The following is a 13,150-nucleotide window of genomic DNA, read 5'->3' on the forward strand; positions in this document are numbered from 1 at the left end:
AAGCGAAGCAGGCACATATGCTTATTAGACTAGATTACCAAAAGTGACCCTTCTGTTGGTTGGAGGTGATTGGTTTTGCAGAGGTACTTCTCAACTGTATAATTTGTGACCATTCAGTCAGATGGCAGTGCCAGTGAATTCAGCAGCCAGGGACATATTGTGCACACAGTGCAGTTGTACCAGTTGAACTACTCAAAATACAGTAATTGACAGATCAGTTTTATCAATTCACCAACTTTGTCTCTGCACTTTAGCCCTTGTCTAGTATACATTGTATTAGCACTTGTGTATTGGGTATGAAGAGAAAGTGTCAACTCACCTCTTTTCTAAAGCTCTCACAGGGAAGCCTGTTATATATATATATATGTTTTTACCAGGTTTGTTTTCTTTCTGAGCCTTACCATGGCCATGGACTTTGCTTCTTTTATAGTTACAGTATATCATCTGTCGGTCATGGTTTTTTGTTGTTACTCCTCTACATTCTCCTCCATTCTAGCTGTCTAGACTTACATACCGTACTTAAATTCTCATTGAATTTGATGACATCTGGAAAAGTGATTTTTTTTGATAATAGGATACAGTTCCCAAGGGAATATGCTTGGAATATATGAGTCATGTTTTACTTGTAAGCATTGATTTTCCTTTGTTTTCTGTTCCTTTGTTTTGTCTTAAAAGGGGCTGCCACCCAAAAACTGTTTTTCCTCAAAATGTCATACTAATTTTGCAGTATACTTTAAAGGGGAACTATTGCAAAAATAAAAATTTGATATAAGCTTCAGCATTCTGAAATAAGAAACTTTCTGAATACAATCAATTAAAAATTCTGCATCATTTCAGAAATAGTCAAGTTTATCTTCACTTTGACTCTCTCAGCTTCTGTTCCTCTTTATTCTGCCTTCTTGCAGCAGTTGGGTGTTAGATATGCATTGACAGTTACATTTTATTTTTGCGATAGTTCCCCTTTAATTAGACATTTTCAGTGGTTGTAAAATTATTTGTAAATGTAATTGCAGTTTATCCATCCCTTTCTGTTCTTAAAACAATTAGGGGCAGATTTATCAAGGGTCGAAGTGAATTCGAGGGAATTTCCGAGGTAAAAAAATTCTAAATTCTAAGTAATTTTTGGATACTTCGACCATCGAATAGGATACTACGACTTCAAATTTACTTCGACTTCAATTATAGGTCGAATATTCGACCATTCGATAATAGAAGTACTGTCTCTTTACAAAAACGTAGACTTCAATACTTCGCCAAATTAAACCTGCCGAAGTGCTATGTTAGCCTATGGGGACCTTCTACAGCATTTTTTCTACGTTTTTGAAGTCGAAGTAAAAAGCGTTCAATTGTACGATAAAACCGTTCGAAGGATTTAATCGTTTGATCGTTCGATTTTACTTTGACCGTAGAATAGCCAAATTTGATGAAAAAAAGTTCGAATTTGAAGTATTTTTAACTTCAAAATTCGACCCTTGATAAATCTGCCCCTTAGGAGCACATTTACTAATGGTCGAATATCGAGAGTTAATTAACCCTCGATAATCGACCCTCGAAGTTAAATCCTTCGACTTCGAATATCGAAGTCGAAGGATTTAGCGATATTCGTTCAAACGAACAAACGATGGAAGGAATAATCGTTTAAATCCTTCGAATCGAACGATTCGAAGGATTTTAATCCATCGATCAAATGATTTTCCTTCGATCAGAAATTGGCTAGAAAGCCTATGGGGACCTTCCCCATAGGCTAACATTGATGCTCGGTAGGTTTTAGGTGGAGAAGTAGGTGGTCGAAGTTTTTTTTAAAGAGACAGTACTTCGACTATCGAATGGTCGGATAGTCGAACGATTTTTAGTTTGAATTGTTCGAATCGATGTCAAAGTCGTAGTCGAAGGTCGAAGTAGCCAATTCGATGGTCGAAGTAGCCAAAAAAATACTTCAAAATTCAAAGTATTTTTTATTCTATTCCTTCACTCGAGCTAAGTAAATGTGCCCCTAAGTGTTGTTACTGGCCTGGTGAAATCTTTGTCGGAATTGAAGCTTGGCCGCGTTGCAAAAGTTACGCAAATTTCACAAGTTATGTATTACGTTACTGCAAAACTTGAGAAATTTATGTAACTTCTACATAAACTGCCTAGAAACTTCCATAACTTATCTAGAAACTTCCATCAAGCAAAAGATAATTCAGAGAAGCTTGACAGGGCCAAACTGTATTGACCACCAATAATTAAAAAACTTAAACTAAATTCCACTGCCCCCAATGAATGGACTGACTTATTAGCATATTCCTTTTAATTATTTAAATGAATCACGTATTATAGTGTAACATCAACTGTTTATATTGGGATCTATTAACTCAGGGAACCCCAACCTTTTGAACCTGTGAGCAACATTCAGAAGTAAAAGGAGCTGGGGAGCAACACTAGCATGAAAAATGTTCTTGGGGTGCCAAATAAGTGCTATGATTGGCCATTTTTAGCCTCTATGTGATTTGTCAACCTACATTGAGGCTTTGTGTGGCAGTGCACCTGGTTTTTATACAACCAAAGCTTGCCTCCAAGCCTGGAATTCAAAAATAAGCTCCTGCTTTGAGGCCACTAGGAGCAACATCCAAGGGGTTGGAGAGCAACATGTTGCTCACGAGCTACTGGTTGGGGATCACTGTATTAACTGAATGAGTACCTTTTCAGCAGAGGAATGACTGGGTACTGGGTTCCTCCACAACATCATTATCCCCCCCCCATGCATACACAATTTATGTACAGTAACTTATCAAAAACGTGTGTTATTTTCAAAGAAACATAAGTAACTTACGTATCAAGCAACAACAGGCAGAGATGTGTGACAGGGTTAAACTTAAAATGATACTGTCATGGGAAAAATGTTTTTTTCAAAACACATCAGTTAATGGTGCTGCTCCAGCAGAATTCTGCACAAAAAGAGCAAATAGATTTTTTTATATATGTAATTTTGAAATCTGACATCCCAGCTGCCCCCAGTCATGATAAACTTCAGCCACTCTTTACTGCAAGTTGGAGTGATATCATCCGCCTCCCTTTCCTCCCCAGCAGCCTAACAACAGAACAATGGAAAGGTAACCAGATAACAGCTCCCTAACACAAGATAACAGCTGCCTGGTAGATCTAAGAACAGCACTCAATAGTAAAATCCAGGTTCCACTGCGACACCTCCAGTTGAGTAGGATAAACAATAGCCTGCCTGAAAGCAGTTCCATCCTAAAGTGCTGGCTCTTTCTGAAAGCACATAACCAGGCAAAATGACCTGAGATAGCTGCCTACACACCAATATTACAACAAAACAAAAAAATTCACTTGTTGGATTAGGATTTAAATGTTATATTGTAGAGTGAATTATTTCCAGTGTAAACAGTGCAATTTCGAAATAAAAAACGACATCATAAAAATCATGACAGCATCCCTTTAACGGAACACCAAAAATGATTAAAGTGTTTAAATGAATAAAAATATCATACTGCTTTCCTGCACAGGTAAAACTGATCTGTTTCTGCTTCAGAAACACTACTATAGTTCATATAAACAAGCTGCTGTGTAGCAATGGCGGAAACTATATGGCGCCGGTTAAATAGTGGATAACAGATAACACCGTTATTCCCATTACCGTTCCTTTAAAGGGGTTGTTCACCTTCCAAACACTTTTTTCAATTCAGTTGTTTTTAGATTATTCCCCAGAAATAAAGACTTTTTTTCAATTACTTTCCATTATTTATTTTATGCTGTTTTTCCAAAATCTAAGTTTAAAGTTGAATGTTCGTGTCCCTGGTGTTTTAGTCCGGCAACTCAGTAATTCAGATACAGAATCTGAACTGTTACAATTTTGCAACATTTAGAGGCAAAAGTAAGAGGGAATGGTACCCTCCAATGTACTACAAGGCAAAAAAATACCGGCATACAGTACACGATTCAAGCAGGGGTTTCCCCAATTGAATCGTGTCCTGTGTGACAGCAATTTTTTTTTTGCTTTGTATAACTGATTAATGTCTATCCTGAATATTTTTCCTTTAAAAGACATTAAGTCTGAGTAGCATTCAGGCAGGCATCCATGAATGGGCAACTAGGGGGTTACAGAACCTGCGACAGCAGTAGTACATCTATAGAACTATTCTCCATACTACTACAGCTTAGCTTTTCTGATTCAAGGAGAATTCAACCCCCCATATGATAAAACCCACTACCCTACATAGTCCCCCCAGCTCCCACCCGCACAGGTGATAATACCAGTAATTGCCCCTAATCCTGTAATTACTCCTCATTGCAGAGTCAGCACAGAGGAGCTCACAGGCACCATCTTCTGGTGCTTCGGTAATCTTTTTTCCCTTTGGCTATTTCCATCATTTTTGGCGCATGCGCAGTTGTCTAGAACGGGAGATTGCTTCAACTGCGCATAAGCCAATATGCGCCAAAGATGGTGCCTGTGAGTACCAGCTGCCTGTGGGTATCTGTATCCCTATACACCTTCTAGTGTAGAAATTCAAAATGGAATGTCTACAACATGTTTGCTCTCTGTATTTAGTGCCCCAGAGTGAAAGTTGTGCAATCTTCTGTCTGGAGGTAGTGCTTCTCTAGGGAACATAAAGTGTGCAAGCTCCTTGTAGCCCCAGGAGGTCCAGTATAGAGATATACTTTTAGTATGATTACTAATATTATGTGTCCTACAGTATCCTTTGACTTTCCTTCCAAAAGTAAAAAGTAAGTGTTTCTGGCTCAACTAGCTCCATTTGTGTGTAAGATTCTATGTGGGACTGTATTTAGACATCTCATAAGAACTAAATGGCCTACCGTAGTCATATGTAAAGGGAATAAAAGCTGCCACATTTATCCTCTGCAAAACTAATAAGGGAGAGTTCCAGCAACTCATCTTTTATAGTATTTAAGATTGGGTCAAGGAGCACATCACTGAACTTGGGACTTATATTTAATGTATTTGTAGTCATAGTCAGACATTCAAGGATGAAAGAAAAAAAATATGGTTTTGTAGGAACATTCAAGGGGTTATTTATTAAAGTTTTCTTTACTATAAGATCCTTATTTTTAGTGGAACAAAAAAAACCACAAATTCTTTTAGATTTATTATACCCCGAGAATGGGATCTGAAAATCCTCAATCTCAGACCTGCTGAGGTTGTATATAAGTCAATGGAAGGGGTCCCTATCCTATTTGGAAGTTTCTGTGGTCTGCTCTGGATTTAGCCCGAAAATACATCTATATAGTCAATAATCGGACTGGACTTTTTGTACTTTTCGGCAAAAATACAGAAAGAGACTAGAGTCTCTTGGATCACTTTCCTTTGCCTCTTTTTAACAAATCTTGATTCATGCGCCACAGGAAGGAAGTCTCTCTCGATGCTCACAAAGTTTGTTATACTACTGCATTACTTTTTGTTGGCGCAGATGAAATTTTCAGACCTACTGATTTCCAAGTCGGCAGGCAACCGCACACACATCAATAATCATGCAACACTTTGTTCAGTGCAACACTAGAATGCCAGGGTTCCACCAGAAGACCATATACCCATTGGGCACAATCTCCAAACAATTTTTCCTCCTTTTCTCACTCAACCTCTTTATTCTGCTAGTCTTTTTTTTTTTTCTTTACATGCTATACACTACTCTTCCATGTATTTAGCCTTTTTGTTCCCCTATAGTAATAGGGTATGACCATGAAATAGGCCAAATGGTTAGAAGCTGGCTGTTTTACGGTTACCCCGAAGGGCTAGTACGACACTGACTTTGTTCATGTTCATTCAAGCTTCAATGTGGCTTTTAACTGTAGATTGACTTATTTGAAAAATGTCGCTCATAGCAGCTGTACTGCAAATGCAGCTCCATCTCATCATTCCTAAGAATCGCAAAATCCACTTGTTCTCTTTTTCAAACAAGTCATAACATCAGGGGGTGGGTCTAAGATGAGAGAAGCACAGTCCTGTCCAGATTTCCTTATTTAGAAAAACCCAGCTTGGCAGTTTTGACCCAAGCTGTACCGGACAGGTACATGCAGGACAATAGGAGAAATCATTACCAAGAAGAAAAGCATTAAAGTTAAAATTGCCTTTATTGGAGTGCATATCATTTATTCACAGTTTACAGACAATTCCAATGCTTTATTCAGTACATTCATGTCAGGTTATTCCATAAATCAAAACATGTAGGGAAATGTTATCTCTCAGTTTGAAGAGGAGTTTAAAAGGAGTAAAACAGGATAGAATACATTACAAAATAAAGCTCTTTTATATTCTGAGCAAATTTTGAAACCCAGCCCTTTCCTATTGGAAATAAAATCGCCCCATGCTCAGTTAATGCAAAATACATTTTATGTGTCAACTGTGCTTCATTTACACATTTCAAGTATTATATTTGAGCTTGCAAATAAAGCAGATAATGAAATGTGGGGGTCATATTCATACAAGGCAACAGGAATATAAGAGATTTAAATGTAAATGGGAAACACAGCAAATATGTTGTGGATGTTCAAAAAGTTGGTGGTAGGACTGCAGAAATGGTCTGCAGAGTTCCCGGTTGGATGTCACCATCACACATTTTTTTATATTATTTATATCAATTTTATTTACAAAATTATTTTTATCTGCACTGTTGGGCCTGGAATGAGTGCGCGGTACCTACTGGGAGAAGACTAGACAGCTAGACAAGGCAATCTTTCTAAGATGCAGGCTTAGCAGTGCAGATAAAAATAAATATAAAAGAAAACAAAATACATATAATTGGAAAAAGCTAGATCATGAGCCCCTTGTTTCTATAGGTGCACCTGTGACCCAGATTAATTGTTGTATATTACTAAACTTTTGGGAGTGTGAGTAGCCTAGTAGGGGGGGCTGTGGAAAGTGTAGCCTAGGGGCCTCATATCTCATTAATCCACCACTGTAAATAACCCTCATATTGTACCATGTAAAAGTTACAAAGAAATCTGAATCCATTAAACTGAAAAGAAGCAAATTAGGAATACAACATGCAGCATAACTAACCCTCTGAGTCATTATAATGGTGGCAATGGTGATAATGGATTCGAGTTCCAAATCCCTCCAGATCCTAGAGCAGTGGTTCAAAAACTATGAAGCCCAAAGTAGTGACTCAAGGGCCAAAGTTGAAGCCATGTTGGGAAAGATTTGTACAACATCTGGAAGCCTGGCCTAAAGGTTGACTAAACTGTGATCTGACGTAAACTCATATTCCCTGATCTAGAAATTCTTGAAGCAATGGCTCTATTTACTTGGGGTCCAGACCTCATCTCTGAAAACCTCTGCTCAAGAGCCATCTGTCCCCACCTGGCTTATGTTTCTATTTCAGGTTCCGGTTTCTGACAATTCACCGATATTTTTGTTGTCTGGGTGGTCTAGAGGGCTGCAACCATGGCTTAAACTGTCCCTGTTTTCCAATGTGGAATGTTGGGAGGTATTTTATGCCACATGTGGCCTGCAATTCCCTAGCAATAATAGGATGTCCCCTAGCTCTGCCCCACTTCCGCCTCTTCCTCTTTCTACGCCCTCCTCACGCAGTCTGGACACTCACACACCAGTGGCGGTGTCATTGTGCTGTAGCATGAGCGTTGTGACATTGCGTTGTGTCCACGGAGTTTTTTTTTTACCAGCAGTGTAAAGGGAAAATGTTACTATAATAAACTGTATACACACACACAATTTATACTTCATATACTTAAATTGTTACATATACATATATTGATGACATACCGAGTAGAGAGTTATCTAACCCACTATCCAGTCAGATGACCATCTGGACATTAATACAAGTGGGCCATGCTTTTGGATGCCAGTTTACCCTAATATGGCCAGCTGTTTAACAATTTAATGGTAAATATGTGAGAACCAAAGATGTGTTTTTTTTTTAGTCTCAATAATTTATATTCCATCTATGGGAAAATAAACCAAAGAAACATTTATTAATAGAATGTTACCCCTTTGACCAAATCTTCTAATTAAATAGCAATGTCAGAGGACTTTTTCGACCCTGCCACAAAAATGTAACTCTGGGCCTAAATCAGAGTACAACTTTAAGAAGGGAGAGAAAAGCACAGTAAACTTTAGCAATCTAATAATAAGAATACAAATGTAATAGCAATATTGTTTGATAAAATATGTCATCCATATACAACAAAAATCAACACAAAGTTCAAGATAAATAAGATAATGATCGTGTGAATCCTTCTAAGCATTTTTTCCCCAATGCTTTGAAGCTATAAGATTTTTCCTAATACAATGATTTTTTTTATAAACATAACAAAGTTCTGTTTCCTACATATTGCACATAATTGTTATACTGTTTTATAATCCATAAAGAGAAAGGATTTGTTACAACTGAAAGATTTTGGGAACAGCCACCGACTGGGTGCACTAAAAGAATTGTGTGTAAAATTTAAGTGTATTAAATGGTCCCAACAATAAAAGTTAGCAAAACATGCCGTTGTTCCCCGATTTGCCCCATATTAGACTAAAAATAGTGAAGAGAGTGGAAGAGGTACAAAAAGTCCTAACAGTGTATCCTTCATTAGCCTAAGATGGTGGTTGTACCTTATTTACCCTCATATACATTCATAAATGCATTGACATGGCCTAAGAAACAACTGTCCTTCATGCAAGCCATACCTTCCTCCTGCTGTTACAACTCTCAGCAATTATCAGGGTTATTCTGGGCCCATCGCTCTCTTAGGGAAAATAAATGATGTAACTGTAAAAAAAAGTCACCTCCTATTGCTTTAAAAGGGAAGTGATTTGTGCTGACCCTCCCCGTATAATGATCACTGGTGCATGTAAATGCTTTCAACTAAAGCAGAGGGACTTCAAGACCAAGAATCCATCACTTCTCAATGGAACAAGCTGAGGAAGGACTTGCATTACACAGTGAGCTTAAAGGGGAACTATCGCAAAAATGAAAATGTAATATAAGCTTCATCATACTAAAACAAGAAACTTTGTAAACACAATCAATCAAATATTCTGCATTGTTTCTAAAATAATCAATCAGCATCTGTTTCTCTTCATTCTGTATTCTTACAGCAGTTGGGTGTCAGATGAATGATTCAATATATCTTATGGGGCCCCTAGCAGATGTATTAGAGCTCACTCAAATAACTGATTCCAATACAAACAAAATAACTGCATTTTGCACAAATTCTGCATATAGAGAGACACGATTTCTGGTGATTTTAATATAGTGAGCTCTAATACCTCTTCTAGGCAAAAGGAGCCCCCTATAAGATATATTCGATCTAACTGTCTATGAATATCTGACACCCAACTCCTGCATGAAGAGAGAATGAAGAGAAACCGATGCCGAAAGAGGGATAGTGAAGATAAACTTGATTATTTCAGAAACGGTACAGAATTTTTAATTGATTGTATTTAGAAAGTTTCTTATTTCAGTGTTCAGAAGCAAATTTTTTAATTTTTATTATCATTATAGTTCCCTTGTAAAGGTGTGGGGGAAATGGTTCTTATGACTAACATGGTTTGCTTTCCATTTGCAGAATCTGGTATGCATTTTTCATGTTTATGTGCCTTTTTTCCCCATAAGCCTACCTGAATGAGCTCATGTCAAAAAAGGGAGTATATTTTCCCTTTAAGAAAAAAAAAAAAAGGCAAGCTAAAATGAAATGGAAAAGGAACAAACAGTATACACATTTGCATTTTGCCAATCATTGCAAGGCACTTGAAACAGAAATATGCACAGTTTGAAAAGGAATCTGTGGTAATCCAGCTTTGGATTCAATACAATTATACATAAAGTAATTAAATAATGACTTAAGCTTTCATTGTACAAACTAAATTACAAGACGGTATCTGCTCTGCTCCTGTGATTAGTGCAACTCAGGAATGTACACGGTTCATGTGTGTGTGTATATATATCCTGATACTACCGTAGCCCAGACCAGCTGTGCAGATATGATGACCACCCAGCAGGGCGAGAACCTGCATCTTCTTCACCTTGATGAAAGAAAATAGAAAGATAACACATATGATACAGTGTCCCTTCTATAGCAATAAACATTTTAAAACAGCATTATTACTGTCTGGGGACTGGACATCACAGAATTCACTTCAGAGCACCAAAATGTCTTGGGTTGTTTATGATTTTGCATTAAAGGGGTGGCTCACCTTTAAGTTAACTTTTAGTATGTAATAGAATGGCTAATTGTAATCAACTTTTCAATTGGTCTTAATTTTTATAGTTTTTTTTTTAATTGTTTGCCTTCTTCTGCCGACTCTTTCCAGCTTTCAAATTGGGGTCACTGACCCCATCTAAGATAACTAATGCTCTGTAAGGCTACTCATTTATAGTTATTGCTCATCTTTCTATTCAGGTCCTCTCCTATTTATATTCAGTCTCTTATTCAAATCAAATCATGGTTGCTAAGGTAATTTGAACCCTAGCAACCAGATTGTTGCAATTGCAAACTGGAGAGCTGGCGAATACAAAAACTAAACAACTCAAAAACCACAAATAATAGAACATGAAGACCAATTGCAAATTGTCTCAGAATATCACTCTCTACATCATACTAAAAGTTGACTTAAAGGTGAACAAGCCCTTTAAGGCATTTAATTTTAAAGACTTTTCAAATCCTACTAAGATGTCACCGAATCCCAGCTGAATACATATCTCTACCCAAAAACATTTTTGTTAAACTTAATTAAATAAAATAATTTAAAAAAAAAAAAACAACTTTCCGACAAACATTAATTAAATGTTTATTTACATTTATGTTTAAATATAACTGCTTTCGAAAGTAATATTTGTTAATCCGTTTCTGCATCTGACTATGAAACAATGTAGTAGAATAATGTTCTCCCCCCCCCCGGTCTTTTATTCAGCTGACTTCTGCTACATTGTATCAGGAGTCAGAACCAACTGCAGGCTGAGAACAGGAACAGCCAGATGGATGTGGCTTTCAATAGCAATTACATTTATATAACTAAAAACACTGACTTTTTAAAAAAAATAAATCCATATTGGAAAGTTGCTTAGCATTACACAGTCTTTGGGTGCAGATTTCCTTTAAATATACAATTCATTTTTGGTAAACCTACTTCTTTAAAGTAGAAGCTACATCATATCGCTAAATAAAGATTTCACAAAGTGCTAAACATTCAAACATAAATATCAGAAGAAAATCCACTTTTAAAACATATTACAGGGAAGAGGCGTTGGCCTAGATGTAAGATTATCAGCCTTTGACATGGTATCTCATGCTAAAGACCCTGGCTCGATTCTGTGTGGCAACTCCTTGTGACCCTGGACAAGTCACTTAATCTCCTGGTGTCCCAGCATGTACACTGCATCTATACCTTCACTTTGAGTCCTACAGGTGAAAAGCACTATATAAATGATTTCCTTTCTTTTTATTACCATGCATTATAACAAGTTCAAGGACAGTGCCATCTGCTGGTGAACACATTCATTCATAAAGCCTACCATGAGCAATGGAATGAAGTTTTCCTTTCTCCTCTGGGCTTAACTGCAACATGGTATCTATGACAGGAAGAAGACGCTGCCTTTCACTGCCTGCTTTAAGGAATATAAACTGTAGCAGAACATTCTTCAAATATTCCAGATTTGCCACAGACTTCTCTCGTTCTTGATTCCTTTCCAGGCGTCTAATTTCATTCTTGAGGAGCTATCGGGCAAATAAAAAGTCAAGTGTTATTTAAGTGTGAACATGCCTTTTTTTTTTTTTGCTTTAGAAATCATTACCTCATTTGACTTTATCATCTGTATTCAGATGGTAGATTATATTTATCCACAGCCGCTATTACACCATAGGTTTAGGCTGATAGCACACAGTAAAATGTCACCAGCTGTTACTTCTGCGCTACCATGGGCCACAGATCTCTCTAAAATGCCATCACCTTCCCTAACATCTGAATCACCACAAGTAAATTACCTTATGAAGCCAAAATGTTCAGCTTCCTTCACCTAACGTGTTCTCCTTCCAAAATCGGTCACACCAACAGACCTTAGTCAGACTTGCAACTTTCTAAAGTCCCTCTCCATATCCACCACATAAAAAGAACTAAAGACCTATAAACAAGATCTTCTTAAAGGGATACTGTCATGGGAAAAAATTTTTTTTCCAAAATGAATCAGTTAATAGTGCTGCTCCAGCAGAATTCTGCACTGAAATCCATTTCTCAAAAGAGCAAACAGATTTTTTTATATTCAATTTTGAAATCTGACATGGGGCTAGACATTTTGTCAATTTCCCAGCTGCCCCATGTCATGTAACTTGTGCTCTGATAAACTTCAATCACTCTTTACTGCTGTACTGCAAGTTGGAGTAATATCACCCCCTCCCTTTCCCCCCCCCAGCAGCCAAACAAAAGAACAATGGGAAGGTAACCAGATAACAGCTCACTAACACAAGATAACAGCTGCCTGGTAGATCTAAGAACAACACTCAATAGTAAAAACCCATGTCCCACTGGGACACATTCAGTTACATTGAGAAGGAAAAACAACAGCCTGCCAGAAAGCATTTCTCTCCTGAAGTGCAGGCACAAGTCACATGACATGGGGCAGCTGGGAAATGGACAAAATGTCTAGCCCCATGTCAGATTTCAAAATTGAATATAGAAAAATCTGTTTGCTCTTTTGAGAAATGGATTTCAATGCAGAATTCTGCTGGAGCAGCACTATTAACTGATTCATTTTGAAAATTTTTTTTTTTCCCATGACAGTATCCCTTTAATAAAACCTGAGATAGGCTATCCAGTAGCTAACCTGTCCAGAGTACTATTCAACTGGCCTAGATCAGAGAAAGGGCTATACCAGAAGTGAATACAGTAATTTGGTCTTCTTGGGTACCTCTACTGGTCTGTTTTCTATTCAGCGTTACCGTTTCAAATTCTGGGGCAACTGCTTAAACCAAAATTTGAAAGAATCGACCGTACTACATCTGCAAATACCATAATACACTAATAATTCCCCTTTATCAAGTGTCACATCCCTGAAACATGTAGTGTATGCAGATGAAGGTTCAGCAATAAGGTCTGTCCTTAAGTGGTGGTTTAAGCAGCCCAAAACAGTCTCTCTCTTATTCAAAAGCATATGAAAATAACATGGCTATATATTTTTAATGGTCTTGCAAC

General features: G+C 37.4%; 1 protein-coding gene across 1 annotated transcript in view; it reads right to left on the reverse strand.

Moving 5' to 3' along the window:
- Nucleotides 1-9,339: 9,339 nt before the first annotated feature.
- Nucleotides 9,340-13,150, reverse strand: part of gcc2.S (GRIP and coiled-coil domain containing 2 S homeolog) — a 46,661-nt gene continuing 42,850 nt past the window's right edge. Inside the window, exons 22-23 of the mRNA XM_018249750.2 lie at nucleotides 11,478-11,679; nucleotides 9,340-9,988 (exon numbers count right to left, since the gene is read on the reverse strand). Of these exons, the coding sequence (XP_018105239.1) occupies nucleotides 9,918-9,988; nucleotides 11,478-11,679 (273 nt within the window). The 3' untranslated portion in view covers nucleotides 9,340-9,917. The remainder of the gene's footprint in view (nucleotides 9,989-11,477; nucleotides 11,680-13,150) is intronic.

Source organism: Xenopus laevis, chromosome 2S (assembly GCF_017654675.1).
Source record: "Xenopus laevis strain J_2021 chromosome 2S, Xenopus_laevis_v10.1, whole genome shotgun sequence".
NCBI lineage: Eukaryota > Metazoa > Chordata > Amphibia > Anura > Pipidae > Xenopus > Xenopus laevis.